At 61.0% G+C, this 17,261-nt stretch overlaps 3 protein-coding genes across 4 annotated transcripts in view; 1 reads left to right on the forward strand and 2 right to left on the reverse strand.

The window, feature by feature from the left end:
* Positions 1 to 1,027, forward strand: part of CHLRE_25g756397v5 (uncharacterized protein) — a 7,912-nt gene extending 6,885 nt beyond the window's left edge. For both annotated transcript variants that reach the window (XM_043072967.1, XM_043072968.1), the window contains one exon: positions 153 to 1,027. In XM_043072967.1, coding sequence (XP_042914109.1) covers positions 153 to 637 — 485 coding nt within the window. In that variant the 3' untranslated portion in view covers positions 638 to 1,027. The remainder of the gene's footprint in view (positions 1 to 152) is intronic.
* A 112-nt stretch (positions 1,028 to 1,139) lies between these two features.
* On the reverse strand, positions 1,140 to 1,945 carry CHLRE_25g756447v5 (uncharacterized protein). The gene has a single exon (XM_043072969.1). It carries the CDS (start codon positions 1,856 to 1,858, stop codon positions 1,232 to 1,234), a length of 627 nt encoding a protein of 208 aa, XP_042914111.1. The 5' UTR covers positions 1,859 to 1,945; the 3' UTR covers positions 1,140 to 1,231.
* A 358-nt stretch (positions 1,946 to 2,303) lies between these two features.
* Positions 2,304 to 4,875, reverse strand: CHLRE_25g756497v5 (uncharacterized protein). Its single transcript, XM_043072970.1, has one exon. It carries the CDS (start codon positions 4,827 to 4,829, stop codon positions 4,623 to 4,625), a length of 207 nt encoding a protein of 68 aa, XP_042914112.1. The 5' UTR covers positions 4,830 to 4,875; the 3' UTR covers positions 2,304 to 4,622.
* Between the last annotated feature and the right edge of the window lie 12,386 nt (positions 4,876 to 17,261).

Consider the following 17,261-nt stretch of genomic DNA (forward strand, 5'->3'; position numbering starts at 1 on the left):
GGATCCCCGGCTGTACAGGGCGGGCAAGGGCATTCGGCCACGGGTGACCACGGGGTGCGGGGGGTTGGGGGCGCACTGTCCTCACCCCGCCTGCGGGCCACCTGGCCCGCGGGCGTGGGCCAGCCTGACGCACATCTTCCTGGAGTGTCCAGCTTATGCGCAGGCGAGGACGTGGCTGCAGCAGCTGTGGGCCTGCGTTGCGCCCCAGGCAGCGGCGCCGCCAGTGACGGACGCGGGCTTCATGCTGGGGAACCGCATGGGTATGTGGGCCTCAGGCCCGCGGGGGGCGGGCGCGCTGCTGTGGAGCACTTTGCGGGCCACCTTCTTGTACGCCGTCTGGTGTGCGTACTGGTCCCGCGAGCCTGCTAAGCAGACGTCGGAGCATGTGGTTCGGGCGGTGGTCAGCGAGCTGCGCAGGGTGATGCAGCTGCGTTTCACTGCCGCCACGCTAACCCCTGAAACCCTGTCGGCTCTGCCCACTCAGCTTCTCACCGCACAGCTCAAGGCGGCTAAGCTGGAGCACTTTGTGGCCATCTGGTCGGCGGGTGGCGCGCTTTGTGAAGTGGAGGAGGTTCAGGGTGGGTCACCGAAGTTGAACTTGCGGCTGACGCTTGCATCACCTGTGCAGGCCCCCTAGGTTTCCTTTTGGGCGGCGTTTCGTTCCAAGCGCTGGCGTGGCGTTTATCGTCATCAGCTTATCTGGCGCCCATGTGTTTTAGCTCTGGCTGGCATCGCAGCGCCTGGGCGGCTGTGGGACTTCCTGCACAGCGCGTCTTGCACCGGGCTGGAGCCCGCCTAGTCAGCGCCACATCTGGCCCGTTTAGTTTTCTGCTTGTGTCTCCTCTGCCGGTTCTCCTGGGGTGTTGCTTAAGCAACCGACTTGTGGGGGTGGGGTGGGTTTGGGCGGGGCGAGTGCGTAGCGCTGGTGTTTCCTCTTCTGGCGCGCGGTGGTGGTGGTTCTTGCGGTTAGGCTGTGGTGTAGGCTGGTGCTTGGGTTAGGTCTGGCGGTGTTTTTGTGCAACCCCTCCCGGGGGGCGGGGGGGCCAGCCTTCTGCTCTGTCTGCCGGGTCGGGGTGGGGTGGGGTGGGATGGTTGGGGGTGGTTGGTGGCGGTTTTCGAGGTGTTTGCTTTCTGTTTTCTTCTCTTTTCTTCTCTTCTTGCCCTGTCAGGGTTCTGGTCTCGGGGACCAGGCTGTTTTCAGGCAGCAGGGGGGCAGCGCGTCTGCCCCTGTTCAACCTTGTAAGGATGATTCCTCAAAAAAAAAAAGGAGCGGGTTCCCATGCGACACCAGGCTGGCGTCCTCAGCGTGCATGGAGGGCGCAGCAAAGTGGTCCACCAGGTCGGTGAGTTCCTTCAGCTGCGCAGGCGACGGGTTGAGGAAGCTGAAGTGGTAGGCCAGCTTTGCCGCCAGCACCTGCTTTGCAATGTGCACACGGCCAACGAGAGTCAGAGACAGGGCAGCCCACAGACGCGCCACAAACGCCATGCCGCGAGCCCGCCGGGTGTACAAGTCAGCTGCAGCCGCATCTGAGTCCCACGACAGGGGCACACCCAGGTGCGTCACGGCGCCAGTGGTAAACGGCACCCCCGTGTGTGGGCAAGGGCCCGTCAGGTGCGCAAACCTGCCAAGGCCCATGGCCTTGCTCTTGTCCGGATGGACACGGGTGTTGGACGCGCGGCAGAACAGCTGTACTGCCGCCATCAGGACCGGCCCGTCCACCGCCGGGTCGCGCGCCGTGAGGGTCGTGTCGTCAGCGTGGTGGGCAGCAGGTGGCGCCTGCTCGCCGCTGGGCAACAGGGGCGTGCGCAGTGCCCCTTGCTCCACCTGCCGCCGCAGAAAGGACGTCAGCGGCTGCATCTGCACTGTAACGACGGGAAACTCGCGTCTCGGCGCGTCTCAGCGCGTCCGAGCGCGTCAGGATGCGTCAGGGGGCGTCTGGCCGCGTATCGTGACGCGAGTGCTGAGACGCGAACAGTGACGCGAACTACTTTGAAGGGGACCCATACCGTGGGGTACGGTGTGCCCCCGCTTGTCGGACTGTCCCTTCAATTGTAATTCGCATCCATACCGTGGTGCGCACGGTGTTTTACACTAGCCTATACTGCTATTGCGACAAATGTAGCCTTGCCCGGCAGTATGTGGGCTGTCATGGGCAGATTGGCCCCTGCACCTGCGCCTGCTGCCGCAAGCCCCTGCACCCCTGGCCCTGCACCCGGGCGGGCTGGCCAGCCCCGCCTCTGCCCCGTCGCCCCAACCAACCTTTAGGCGCAGTTCAGCCAGCCTGCGCCAGCCAGCCGATATGTGCCGATACTGCTTACAACAAGCCTATAAGCCTAGATACAGTAAGCAAAGGCATTGGCACAGGCGAGCATCGGTGACACCGGTGCAATCGGTCGCCCACCACCAAGTATTTGCCCCTTGCCTCGTTTGACCGCTATTCTCTTGAAAACATAAACATGACTGACGAACTCATGAATCACTCATGATACGTCTGCCAACGGGCCTTGTTCCGTTGGTGGCGGCCTGGGGCCTTCAGAGCGCGCTTCACAGCGGGCTTGTATGGCTCCAGGCCGACCAACCCACCTCAGCGCTTACTGCGCACGTAGTGCTGTCAATGTTAACATTAGTGTTAGTGCTGGCGGCTCTGGCAACGGTTCACCTGAGCTTTGCTCCTCGCGCTATCAGCCAAAGTTCACAAACGGAAGAGCTACAAATCTTCATTTAGAGGGATGGCTCCTGCCCCTCTCAGGACTAAAATGCCCGAGTAGCTGTGAACAGCGGTGTGAACTTTCCTGCCACAGGAACATACCATACCTCCCTGCAGATCTACTTGGGCCACACACAGGGGAGTGTGTAGGTGAATCCCAAGACCTTTGTAATGTGTGATGTAACAGGGTTTCACAGCCTTGGGCCCCAGCTCCTACAGACTACTACAACTATTACCAGCCAACACTATCAACAAGCAGTTGCCCAGACACCATTTTGCACGTCCACCCCTATCAAACAAGGGCTCCACAAGTCCTGCTTTACTCTTGCATCTGACTAACCTGACACTTTCCACAACAGCAATACACTTTCCACAACAGCAATATGACAGCTCCTTTGATACAAGACATTTGTCTCTCACAGTAGTTCTTATGCTCAGGGCTGCGTTAGCTGCATGAGGGTGTTCGGGCCCCCTTCAACTACTCTCCCACTTGTATCCCTTGTTGCACCCTGCTACCCCTGCCCTGTTACTCTACTCTAGTTACCCCCAAATCCCCTCACCCGCCCCCTCACATACATGTCCCCTCACATGTCCCCTCACATGTCCAGTGATCGATAGCTTCCGCCCTTGACTTGTTGTCCTTCACCCAGCACCCTCAAGGTCCTCCCCTACACTACTGCAAGCAGGCCTCTTACACCAACCAATTTACACCAGCCTTGACTACCTTGACATCGAGCCTGGTGTCAAGCCCACTGATCCCAAACTTATTCTACTTATTCCCCACCAACATCACGCCTCCTGGGTAATCCACCTAAAGAGCCGCCGCAGGTCCTGCAGCCACATACAGCAGTTATTGCATGCACACAGCACAGAACCAAGCCATTCATGCCCTCCCAGCCCCGCCGCCCGGCCCGCCACCTGCCTTGACGGTGCCAGCCCATGCAGCAGACTCAGGACATTCATTGGAATGCCTGGGTGCCTGTTGCGGTGTGCCCCGACACGGCGGCACCCAGGTAGCATTGCAGGTGGTGATACGGTTCGTGCTGTCCGCCCCCAGCCCACACCCCCACCCGCCCCGCCATGGAGCCCCTGGGCCACGGGGGGCCCATGCGCCTGCGCCACCTGCCTTGACGGTGCAAGTCCACGCAGCAGCCTCAAGACATCTTGCGGCATGCCGGGGTGCCTACGGTGGTGTGTCCTGACGTGAAAACGCCCAGGTAGCATTGCAGGTGGTGATACGGTTCGTGCAGTCCGCCTCCAGCCCCTACTCTCACCCACAGCTCCACCCACGGCGCCCACACGCCTGCACAACCTGCCTTGACGGTGCAAGCCCACGCAGCAGCCTCAGGACAATGATTGGAATGCCTGGGTGCCTGTGGCGGTGTGCCCCGACACGGCGGCACCCAGGTAGCATCGCAGGTGGCGATACGGTTCGTGCAGTCCGCCTCCAGCCCACACCCCCACCCGCCCCGCCACGGGGGGCCCATGCGCCTGCGCCACCTGCCTTGACGGTGCAAGCCCACAAGCCGCCTCAGGACATCGAGGTGCATGCCTGAATGCCTGTGGCGGTGTGCCCTGACGCCGGGGCGCCCAGGTAGCATCGCAGGTGGCGATACGGTTCGTGCTGTCCGCCCCCAGCCCCCACCCCAACACCCACCCGCCCCAGCCACGGCGCCCATACGCCTGCACCACCTGCCTTGACGGTGCAAGCCCACCAAGCAGCCCCAAGACATCAAGCGGCATGCCGGGGTGCCTGTGGCGGCGTGCCCCGATGCGAACACGCCCAGGTAGCATCGCAGGTGGCGACACGGTTCGTACTGTCCGCCCCCCGCCCCTACTCCCACCCACAGCCCCATCCACGGCGCCCACACGCCTGCACAACCTGCATTGACGGTGCAAGCCCGCGCAGCAGCCTCAGGACAATGATTGGAATGCCTGGGTGCCTGTGGTGGTGTGCCCCGACACGGCGGCACCCAGGTAGCATCGCAGGTGGCGATACGGTTCGTGCAGTCCGCCTCCAGCCCACACCCCCACCCGCCCCGCCACGGGGGGCCCATGCGCCTGCGCCACCTGCCTTGACGGTGCAAGCCCACCACGCAACATCAGGACATCGAGGTGCATGTCTGAATGCCTATGGCGGTGTGCCCCGACACGGGTGCGCCTAGGTAGCATCGCATGTGGTGACACCGGTTCGTGATGTTCGCCCCCAGCCCCCAGCCCCACCCACGGCGCCAGCACGCCTGCACAACCAGCCTTGACGGTGCAAGCCCACGCAGCAGCCTCAATACATCAAGCGGCATGCCGGGGTGCCTGTGGCGGTGTGCCCTGACACGGGTGCGCCCAGGTAGCATCGCAGGTGGCAATACGGTTCGTGCAGTCCGCCCTCAGCCCCTACCCCTGCCCACAGCCCCACCCACGGTGCCCACACGCCTGCGCTACCTGCCTTGCGGTGCAAGCCCACGCAGCAGCCTCAATACATCAAGCAGCATGCTGGGTGCCTGTGGTGGCTTGCCCCGACTCGGGTGCGCCCAGGTAGCATCACAGGTGGTGATACGGTTCGTGCCGTCCGCCTCCAGCCCACACCCCACCCACGGCGCCAGCACGTCGCGCCACCAGCCTTGACGGTGCAAGCCCACACAGCAGTTTCAAGACATCCAGTAGCATGTCTGGGTGCATGTGGCAGCGTGCCCCGACGCTAACACGCCCAGGTAGCATCGCAGGTGGTGGCACCGGTTCGTGCCGTCAGCCCCCAGCCCCCACCCCCACCCCAACACCCACCCGCCCCAGCCACGGCGCCCATACGCCTGCACAACCGGCCTTGACGGTGCAAGCCCACCAAGCAGCCTCAAGACGTCAAGCGGCATGCCGTGGTGCCTGTGGCGGCGTGCCCCGACACGGCGGCACCCAGGTACATCGCAGGTGGTGATATGGTCCGTGCTGTCCGCGCCCAGCCCCTACTCCCACCCACAGCCCCACCCACGGCGCCCACGCGCCTGCGCAACCTGCCTTGACGGTGCAAGCCCACGCAGCAGCCTCAGGACAGTCATTGGAATGCCTGGGTGCCTGTGGCGGTGTGCCCCGACACGGCGGCACCCAGGTAGCATCGCAGGTGGTGATACGGTTCGTGCCGTCCGCCCCCAGCCCCTACTCCCACCCACAGCCCCATCCACGGCGCCCACACGCCTGCACAACCTGCCTTGACGGTGCAAGCCCACGCAGCAGCCTCAGGACAATGATTGGATGCCTGGGTGCCTGTGGCGGTGTGCCCCGACACGGCGGCACCCAGGTAGCATCGCAGGTGGCGATACGGTTCGTGCAGTCCGCCTCCAGCCCACACCCCCACCCGCCCCGCCACGGGGGGCCCATGCGCCTGCGCCACCTGCCTTGACGGTGCAAGCCCACCAAGCAGCATCAGGACATCGAGGTGCATGCCTGAATGCCTATGGCGGCGTGCCCCGACACAGGTGCGCCTAGGTAGCATCGCATGTGGTGACACCGGTTCGTGATGTTCGCCCCCAGCCCCCAGCCCCACCCACGGCGCCAGCACGCCTGCACAACCAGCCTTGACGGTGCAAGCCCACGCAGCAGCCTCAATACATCAAGCGGCATGCCGGGGTGCCTGTGGCGGTGTGCCCTGACACGGGTGCGCCCAGGTAGCATCGCAGGTGGCGATACGGTTCGTGCAGTCCGCCTTCAGCCCCTACCCCTGCCCACAGCCCCACCCACGGTGCCCACACGCCTGCGCTACCTGCCTTGCGGTGCAAGCCTGAATCGCAGCCTCAGGACACCCAGTGACATGCCTGGGTGCCTGTGGTGGCTTGCCCCGACTCGGGTGCGCCCAGGTAGCATCACAGGTGGTGATACGGTTCGTGCCGTCCGCCTCCAGCCCACACCCCACCCACGGCGCCAGCACGTCGCGCCACCAGCCTTGACGGTGCAAGCCCACACAGCAGTTTCAAGACATCCAGTAGCATGTCTGGGTGCATGTGGCAGCGTGCCCCGACGGTAACACGCCCAGGTAGCATCGCAGGTGGTGACACCGGTTCGTGCCGTCAGCCCCCAGCCCCCACCCCCACCCCAACACCCACCCGCCCTAGCCACGGCGCCCATACGCCTGCACAACCTGCCTTGACGGTGCAAGCCCACCAAGCAGCCTCAAGACATCAAGCGGCATGCCGTGGTGCCTGTGGCGGCGTGCCCCGATGCCAACACGCCCAGGTAGCATCGCAGGTGGCGATACAGTTCGTGCTGTCCGCCCCCAGCCCCTACCCCCACCCACCACCCCATCCACGGCGCCCACGCGCCTGCGCAACCTGCCTTGACGGTGCAAGCCCACGCAGCAGCCTCAGGACAATCATTGGAATGCCTGGGTGCCTGTGGCGGTGTGCCCCGACACGGCGGGACCCAGGTAGCATCGCAGGTGGTGATACGGTTCGTGCCGTCCGCCTCCAGCCCACACCCCCACCCACCCCGCCACGGGGGGCCCATGCGACAGCGCCACCTGCCTTGACGGTGCAAGCCCACCAAGCAGCATCAGGACATCGAGGTGCATGCCTGAATGCCTATGGCGGCGTGCCCCGACACGGGTGTGCCTAGGTAGCATCGCATGTGGTGACACCGGTTCGTGATGTTCGCCCCCAGCCCCCAGCCCCACCCACGGCGCCAGCACGCCTGCACAACCAGCCTTGACGGTGCAAGCCCACGCAGCAGCCTCAATACATTAAGGGGCATGCCGGGGTGCCTACGGTGGTGTGCCCTTACACGGGTGCGCCCAGGTAGCATCGCAGGTGGCAATACGGTTCATGCCTCCCGCCCCCAGCCCACACCCGCCTACACCCACTGGCCCCGCCACAGCGCCCGTGAGCCTGAGCAACCTGCCTTGATGGTGCAAGCCCGCCCAGCAGCATCAGGACATCGAGGTGCATGACTGGGTGCCTGTGGCGGCGTGGGCGCACCCAGGTAGAATCGCAGGTGGTGATACGGTTCGGGTCGTCCGCCCTGCCTATCTACGATTTAGCGACCGCTAATGAGCCGTCATCTAAGATAAACATCAGAAGACAAGCAACATTCTCCACAGCTGCAAGATGTCTTCAGCAAAAGCCACGCAAAAAATGTTGCCAGCGACGCTCGTATAATGCAGCAGGAGCCCACACTAGTCATTGTCCTATGCTCCATAAGCTATTGCCTGAACAGGGGAGGGTAACTCTGCACATGTGCTGTGAAACTTTCTTCAATTGCGTTTGGACGGGAAGCCTTCCCGTCTGGACGGGAAGCCTTCCCGTCTAGACGGGATGGGTTCCCGTCTAGACGGGATGGGTTCCCGTCTAGACGGGAAGCCTTCCCGTCTGGACGGGTTGGAGTCCCGTCTAAACAGGGTCCGTGTCAGGGCACACCGCCACAGGCACCCAGGTATGCAACTGAATGTCCTGAGGCTGCGACCCGGGCTTGCACCGTCAAGGCAGGTGGCGCAGGCTCACGGGCGCCGTGGCGGGGCGGTGGGTGTGGGTGGGTGTGGGCTGGGGGCGGGATTCCATCCCGTCTAGACAAGATTGGTTCCCGTTTAGACCCTACTTTTTATGTCAAGATAAGCCTACAGTGCTTCCACCCTGTTCAGTTAGTAGGCTTAGTCTGCCCTGGCGTCTTGCCCTGGTTCAGCTGAGGTCTGGATGGCGTGAGGCTGCGAGGGTCCCTGGACCAAGCCTCGCAGCCTTCAGGTGTCTTGTCGGTGTGTGTGTGCTTCTGTTTTGCGAGTGTGTATGATTTTGGTTTGGTGTTGGATTGCTCCCTGGCCTTCGTGTGAGGTGGTGTACCCGCTGGGCCCTGGGCCCTACCTGCTGCGCTATGACCAGGAATGACCCTATGTTGTTGTGTCCTCAGGCTGCTGGGCAGGCTTACACCGTAATGCAGGCAGCGCAGGAGCGTGGGCGCCGTGGCGGCCGGGTGGGAGTGGGGCCTGGGGGCTGGAGGCGGGCGGCACTGACCGTATCACCACCTGCAATGCTACCCATGTCAGGGCACGCCACAGTGGGCACCCAGGCATGCCGCTGAGTGTCCTGAGGCTGCTGCCTGGGCTTGCACCGTCAAGGCAGGTTGTGCAGGCACCCTGGCACCGTGGCGGTGGGGGTGGGGCCGGGGGCTGGGGGCCAACGCCATGACACCACATGCCATGCGACCTGGGCGCACCCGACCTGGGCGCACCCGTGTCGAAGCATACCCCCACAGGCACCCAGGCCTGCCGCTAGATGTCCTGAGGCTGCTGCGAGGGGTTTCACCTCAAAGCAGGTGGCGCAGGCACGCTGGCGCTATGGCGGGGCAGGTGGGGGTGGGGGTGGGGGCTGGGGGCTGGAGCTGGCGGCACTAACCATATCACCACCAGTGCTCGTATCTTAAGAAGGCAGGTGCGGCGCCAGTGACAGATTTCCGAAATAGGGCATCTTTAATCCTCAGAAACCCGCTGCCACCGCATCTTTCATCCCAAAAGTTTTCTGGGGGCTCCGCCCCCGACCTATGCACGGTTCGTGTCAAGCCAGGGGTGTGGCAGGCCGTGTCAGCAAACTCTCAATCTCCCATTCGTGCCGTCACTGCCGTGCATCCATCTCAAAACAGAAACTCCACACAAACACACACCTTGGTACACATGGCTAGTACTGGGCATCTGGTGCAAACAACCTTGTCCTGTTATAGCGTGCGGGGTGAGGTTGCTGTTGCCCCCAGCCCACCTTCCGGCTCCGGCACAGCAAAATATTCCGCCGCACGGGATGTGCCCCTGTCACAGCGTGCGGGGTGAGGTTCGTTGCTGTTGCCGCCAGCCCATGTTTCGGCTCCGGCACAGCAACATATTCCGCCGCACCGCATGTGCCGCTGTCAAAGCGTGCGGGGTGAGGTTGCTGTTGCCCCCAGCTCACGTTTCGGCTCTGGCACAGCAAATTATTCCGCCGCACCGCATGTGCCGCTGTCACAGCGTGCGGGGTGAGGTTGCTGTTGCCTCCAGCCCACGTTTCGGCTCCGGCACAGCAAAATGTTCCGCCGCACGGGATGTGCCCCTGTTACAGCGTGCGGGGTGAGGTGGCTGTTGCCTCCAGCCCACGTTTCGGCTCCGGCACACCAAAATGTTCCGCCGCACGGGATGTGCCCCTGTTACAGCATGCGGGGTGAGGTTGCTGTTGCCCCCAGCCCACGTTTCGGCTCCAGCACAGCAAAATACTCCGCCGCACCGCATGTGCCCCTGTTACAGCGTGCGGGGTGAGGTTGCTGTTGCCCCCAGCCCACGTTTCGGCTCCAGCACAGCAAAATATTCCGCCGCACCGCATGTGCCGCTGTCACAGCGTGCGGGGTGAGGTTGCTGTTGCCCCCAGCCCATGTTTCGGCTCCAGCACAGCAAAATACTCCGCCGCACCGCATGTGCCGCTGTCACAGCGTGCAGGGTGAGGTTGCTGTTGCCCCCAGCCCACGTTTCGGCTCCGGCACAGCAAAATATTCTGCCGCACCGCATGTGCCCCTGTACAGCGTGCGGGGTGAGGTTGCTGTTGCCCCCAGCCCACGTTTCGGCTCTGGCACAGCAAAATAATCTGCCACACGGGATTTGCCCCTGTTACAGCGTGCTGGGTGAGGTAGCTGAACAAGCACCCCGTGTCAGGACCAAGCAATGAGCAGCGAAGCCGACCCCACCACCTGTGAAGGTGCCACAAACACAACTGCTCACGCGCCTTCCGCACAAAACGCCCCACCGCCCAGCGCCATGCAGCAGCTGTCGAAAAGAAGGAAGATACGAGCACTGATCACCACCTGCGATGCTACCTGGGCGTGGGGGCACGCAGCCACAGGCTCCCAGGCATGCCCCTTGATGTCCTGAGGCTGCTGCGTTGGCTTGCACTGTCAAGGCAGGTGGCGCAGGCGCACGGGCTCCCCGTGGCCCAGGGGCTCCATGTATGGCGGGGCGGGTGGGGGTGTGGGCTGGGGGCGGACGGCACGAAATGTGTCACCACCTGCGATGCTACCTGGGCGTGTTCGCATCGGGGCACGCCGCCACAGGCACCCAGGCACTCCAATGATTGTCCTGAGGCTGCTGCGTGGGCTTGCACCGTCAAGGCAGGTTGTGCAGGCGTGTGGGCGCCGTGGATGGGGCGGTGGGGGTAGGGGCTGGGGGCGGACGGCACGAACCGTATCACCACCTGCTGTGATCAGCGCTCGTATCTTCCTTCGTTCGGAACGAAATTTACCCAAAAAGGCCTCTTGCGGAAGAAATGTTTGTGATCTTGACTTGAAATTTCGGCCAAAACGCACGGGATCTTGGGGGGTCTTTCGGCAAACAGACGAAGACATTTTTGGGATTTCGGCCACTTTTGGCCAAAGGACAAGGGGGTTCCAGTGGCTACGTACCTAACGTACCCCACGGCCGAACGAAACCTGCGTGGCATATGGTAAGAAGACTCAGAGGGCTGTATCTATGGGTGTTGACGGCGGGAGAGTGAGGTTGGGTTGGCGGGAAGCAGGGGAGGAGTGTGCATGTCGTGTCGGTGTCGACATCTGAGAATGTTCTGGGGCATTGGGTTTACTGTATATTCCCGCGCAATTGGCGTCCGCCGAGATCGCCGACACCACCGCACACGAACCGTGCGGGTCGGGGGCGGAGCCCACGGAAACATTTTGGGGGTGAACGAAGCAGCGGCAGCCTGTTTCGTCAACCAAAAGAAGCCATTTTAAGGAATTCGGCCACTGACGCCGCCCCTGCCTTCTTAAGATACGAGCGCTGGCTGTGATGCTACCTGGATGCCGCCGTGTCGGGGCACGCCGCCACATGCACCCAGGCATGCCACTGAATGTCCTGAGGCTGCGACCCGGGCTTGCATCGTAAGGCAGGTGGCGGGCCGGGTGGCGGGGCCGGGTGGGGTTGGGGGTTGTAGATACCATCCCAAACTAAACCAAACCCAATGCAATAGGGTGAGGAGGAGAGCGTGGCAACGGAGTGGCACACGGGGGCTGGGGGCGGACGCTGCAAGTGTATTCCGCGGGATGTCATATCGGTTCTCTGTATCCCAACATGGTACGTCCCCACACCTCCTACCTTGCCGGCTCACATTATGCGCACCTTAATACTCCCCGCTGTACCGGCACTTGGTATGTTGCTTTTTTGTGATCTTTGCTATGTCGCTGTATGGCCTGCCCCTCATGCATGCGTGCCTATGGCTGCTGCTGCAGGAGGGATTCTCAGCTATATCCCGCGGCCCCTCTGAGTGGCCCACCTGGGATGGATGTCGCACAAAGCCGGTACGTTCAACGTTTGTTTCTCTTCACACCCTGAACTGTCTTTTACACAGTCACAGTCACAGTCACAACCACGTCACAACTGGGCTATGCAACCCTCACAATGCACTATGCACTGACATCCATCCCCCTCCACCCTCTCAATCACTTGTCCTTTTACTCTGACCCTTCCCCAACATCACACTGTTGCGCATGCACAGCTACGCAGTTTCTTCACTGCTGGGGTGCCGTGCTACTTCGCAGCAGATGTGTGGACAGGCTAGTCAGGGATGTCGAATGGCAGATTCCTTGAGATCCTGAAAGTCTAGAAAGCCTTACCTGACAGTACATTACTTCATTTCTATAATCCATTATGTCTGCAGGACTACCCTGCGGAACGCCAAGCTTGTGCCATCCGGGGAGCCCTGGCTGGAAGCCCCCTCGGACACAACCGCTTCCATCAAACTTCATTGAGGCATCTGACTGAAATACTCGGTACAATAAGGACAAAAGGCGTGAAACCTGGATTGCCTGAGAGACTGTGTGTCTTGGCCTACTAGTATATCAGAGTAATGCATATGTGTATTTGGGGGAGGTGCCATTCATGATATATATAGGGCAAAGAACCTCACCAGAACCAGACATCAGTCTGTGGGGTGCGTTGATGTGGGGTGTGTTGATGTGGGCACAACCAAGGTTTGCCCCTTTGCTATGACCTTTGCTATGACTGTGTGCATAGGTATATACGGTGTGCATAGTAGCAGAGTTGTTATTCAGTTGTTGCTTATGTTGCAGCAGTTGTCAGAGTATGGACTAGATGATGCCTGCACCATACCACTCTTGCGGCTGTCACCCTTGGAGTATGGACTTGCAGCATGAACTTGCAAACTGCTGTGAGGGATAAAGAGGAGCTAGAGGAGCCTGGTCTTACAAGAAGAGCATGGTCTTAGCCGTGTAGTAGTTGTGCTTGAGTAGTTGTGGAACGTGTCTTCCACTGTCATGAGCCTTGGGGAACATTTATGAACAATGTTCCCCTAGTACCACTATGGTTTGACGCTGCCCTGCAGTGTTTGGACAATCGAGGAAAGGGCCCTGACGGGGACACTATAGCCAGGGCTAAGTTGCCTCTGCAGGAGCAAACTGGGGCTCAGGAATCCACCGAACCTGCTCACAGCTATTCCGTCCTGAGAGCCAGGAGCCATCCCTCTACTTCATTAGGCTTCCTTCAGGGCAACTCGTCACGTTCGTGGGACCTGTCGATGCCACTGTGGGCTCTGTCTTCGACTTTATCGCTTCCACGACCCTCTTCCATCTAGATAACAGCCGGATATGGCGCTTGGTCGCGCGCGGCGGCGACACGCTGCTGGAGCGTTCGACCGTGCTGGCACGTCGTGGCCTGGCGTCCGGTTCCGAGCTGCAAGTGCTCGCACGGCTAATGGGTGGCACTCCAAAGAGAAGGCCATCAGCACCCTCAGGTATAGTTGTTGGGAGTCAAGAGGCTTGGCACGGCAAAGGACTTACAACCACACCGTTTGCACGCAGACAACTGGCTCAGCCTCCACCGCTTCACCCGCTTTCGAAACCACTTCGGAGACCCCGTCTACACGTGCACCAACCCTGGATGCCGTTCGCCAACACAGTTGAAGGATAGAGCGGCTTGCTCTCGCCACGAAAAATGCTGTGAGGGTGCACCTCGGGACCTCCCTCTCCCTGCCGGTACCGGTGGCGAAGGCGGCCTAGGAGACGCTGACTTTCCTGAGGGAGGGAGGGATTCGCCTGCGGGTTCTGTTAGTGAGAGCGACAGCATGGACACTAACGGTAGCGGCACCGGCAGCGGTAGCGGCACCGGCAGAGGTAGCGGCACCGGCAGCGGTAGCGGCACCGGCAGCGGTAGCGGCACCGGCAGCGGTAGCGGCACCGGCAGCGGTAGTGGCACCGGCAGCGGCAGCGGCACCGACGGCGGCGGCGGCGGGAATGTTGGCAATGGCAGTGACAGGAGTGGTGGTGGCTACAGTAATAGCGGCAGCGCCCGGGTGGACAGCGACTACCTATACTCCGATGAGGAAGAGGAAGATGCTGCTGACGCTGAACCGGGTAAGTATCGCGCAGGTTGCGGTCCTCCTTTGCGCGCCGCAAGCCCGGGTCTGGGTGCTGGGTCATGCCTCTGTCCTGGGGTTCTCGCTTCCGGACATGGCTTATGTTCAGATCGTTGAGGAGCGACATCTAACTTTGCATTACCCTGATGTCCCGCCCAACCCTGCCCCCCCACCCCCAATCCACAGGTCATTTCCTGGCGGCAGCTCTACACCGCGTTGTGGCTTCTCTCGACCAGGACGACCCTGCCAACATCAACACCATTGAGCTGCTGAATGCTATTCTGCAGCAATTCGGGCACCTGGCGCCTGTTGACGGCGACGGTGATGCTGATGACCAAGCCGGTGCGGTTGCCAACGACCTTGCGGCGCAGGGTATGGTCATGCAACCCACCAACATCTCCGAACTACAGCATGGTGCGCGGTCTGTGCAGCACTTCAAGGGCATCATGTCAGAGCCGCTGTGGAGAACAGGCACTCAATGTAAGTCGGGATGTGGGTCGGGTCGGGTCGGGCGGGGTTGGGACAGCGGGATTTCGACAGGCTTTGACAAGGGAGCTCTGGGGTATGGCGTGGTGGGCGCAGCAGCAGGCGCGGGCAACACTGGAATGGAATGGGTATTCGAACTGCCACTGCAACGCCACGGAATTCTGTGTATGTAACGGCGCACTTGATTGACGCGATGCACCTCCCTTTCCGTGGCTTTCACCCTCTCCGCTGGCACACTACTGCAATTCCGGTACGACACCTATCTGCGCAGCTGCACCTATCACTGTGGGGCAGTTTGCTTACGCTTGGATGAAGGAGAAGATTGATGGGCGCGTACGGGATAATGTTGCGGACCGTCAGCTGCGTTTCCTTCGTGACGTGTGCTTTCCACCTGGCAATAACTTGCCCCCGTCGCTGTACATAATGAAGAAGATGTTGGACATTCCAGACGCACGTGACTTTGAGAAGCACGTTTGTTTGAGCGACAAGTGCTTGTTCCCTGATTTCCCTCGAGATGAGTGGCACCAGCACCTGCAAGATGAGTGCGGCTGCGGCCATCGACGGTTTAAGCCTGCCCGGCCAGGACACCAACCAGTTCCGAACAAGGTACGTTGCATGCTTTACTTGTTGCCCATGCGGAGCCTCCCCATAGCAATAAGTCTCCCCAGGTCTCCCAATCCTGCATGCCCTTGTTCCGTCAACCCTTCTTGACTTCAGTGCCCTTTGCCATGACCGCGTGCACGTGCTGTCTTCCCACAGAGGTTCTACGACTTCGGTGTCGAGAATGTCGTGCGCGGCATGTTCATGGACCCACGGTTCTGCACGTTTTGCGGCACAGGGCGCGACAACAACCCTGACGACTTCTACGGCTCGCGGTACGCGCAAGACATCAATGCCAAGACTTCCGGCGAGTTCTTCGAGCCCGACAGCTCGGCTTACGACCTGGGCTTTGACTTCGGCGAGGTCTTCTCATTCAAGAAGTACAGCTGCGGGATGCTGTTCATTCGGTGCGTGTGACGGACCTCAGCCTGTTGTATAGTATGGGCAATTGCTTTCCTGTGCACCTACAGTGTCTCCGTGTGCATTTGATGTAATGGGCATCGTTAGGTATGTGCCTATGCTGTAATCATCACCCACCAGACCTTATTGCTCCCCTCTTTAACTGCTGTCTTCAGGTGCGCGGACCTGCCAGTGACTCAACGCAGCAAGCGCCGCCACTGCTTCCCCCTGATCATCACGCCCGGACCTTCGGAGCCTGACTCAATGGAAGTCTACTTGCGCCCAACACTGACAGCATTCAAGGCCTTCGGGCCTGGCACCGAGGGTATGACCGTGGTGGACGCTGCTTCGGGCCGGACCTTTGGGCACAAGATGTTTCTGGGCGGTATCTTTGCTGGTGAGTGGGCTTTTAGTCCGTGCTGGGGCGGGAGCGTTTGGGGACGGTAGTGGTGGGGCGGGGGCAGGAGTGCTCAGGCGTGGGCGGGAATGCTAGGGTGGTGTGGGAGAGCTGGGGCAGGGGTGGGAGTGCAGGGGCGGGGCGCGGGGCAGGTGTGCTGGGGTGGGGTGGGAGTGCTGGGGTGAGGGCAGGAGTGCTGTGGCTTAGGTGGGCATGATGGGGCGGGGTTGGGCTGGTGGTGGTGGTTCTGGGGTGGGGGTAGGAGGACTGGGGGCGGGAGTGCTTGGGTCCGTATGTTGACCTCTGCTTGGTCTGCACGCAGATACGCCTGCAAACCGGACGTTGAGTCTTTGGCTCTCCCATGCGGCCAAGAACGCATGTGGGCACTGCATGCTGCTGGGAGAGACTGGCCCTAACGGCCATGGTACATACTTTCTGGGGTACAACAAGCCGGCGGACATCAACACAGCGCTGAACGTCCTGTTGCCACCTGACTGTCAGATGCCAGAGACTGCACTATGCGGTGACAGCAGGATCCGGATCTCTCATGCGCACCACATGGATCGGGCACAGGTTGTGGAAAGTAATCATGACTTGGCATCGGCGCTGGGTTGCCATGGCATTTCCTGCATAGCGAAGGAGCTGTCGTACATAGACATGAATAACGTGTGGGTTGTGCCCATAGCGCATGCAGCTCTGTTCGGTGTCATCAAGAAGTTCTGGCACTTTGTGCTGGGCGAGTCCGTCAAGAAGGCTGAGAGTGACTTTGTGTTAAGTGTAGAGGCTCGTCGCAGAATGACTGCACGTGCATCCCATTTCATCATTACTAATGACTTTAACCGACCCTACCGTGACATTGTCCCCTGCTCGTACTGGACCATGGAAGAATGGCTGCACTGGACGGACTGCTTCTCCCTATACGTCCTGCACTCGCACGGAGGGGATCCTAATAAAGTTGTGATGCCGGTAGTTACACGGAAAGATGATGCAGGGCTGGATCGTGAGTTTGACCTGGGGAGAATGTGGGAGATGTTGCGCACGGCCATGCTGCATTATCTGCGGTATGACCAATTCTCGGAGGCTGCGTGTGACAGTGCAGCAGTAACCTTCAAACAGTTCTGCTGTGACTCGGAGCTCGTGTTTGGCATGAAGTTTGCTACCTACAACATGCATCTACTGGCATGTAGGCTACGCGAGCAGGAGCGTGCACGTGGGCACGTGGCGTTTGCAACTGAGTTCTGGGTCGAGCGCGGTGTGCAGCAGGTCAAAAGTGGGGTCAAGTTCCGCACAACCAGGTGTCCAGAGCAAATTATTGTGAGTGGGTTCCTTGCA

The sequence above is a fragment of the Chlamydomonas reinhardtii genome, assembly GCF_000002595.2.
Source record: "Chlamydomonas reinhardtii strain CC-503 cw92 mt+ unplaced genomic scaffold scaffold_25, whole genome shotgun sequence".
NCBI classification, from domain to species: domain Eukaryota; kingdom Viridiplantae; phylum Chlorophyta; class Chlorophyceae; order Chlamydomonadales; family Chlamydomonadaceae; genus Chlamydomonas; species Chlamydomonas reinhardtii.

Coding starts and splice junctions, on each gene's coding strand:
- CHLRE_25g756497v5 (XM_043072970.1), bottom strand. CDS start 4,829: ATGCACCTCGATGTCCTGATGTTGCGTGGTGGGCTTGCACCGTCAAGG.
- CHLRE_25g756447v5 (XM_043072969.1), bottom strand. CDS start 1,858: ATGCAGCCGCTGACGTCCTTTCTGCGGCGGCAGGTGGAGCAAGGGGCA.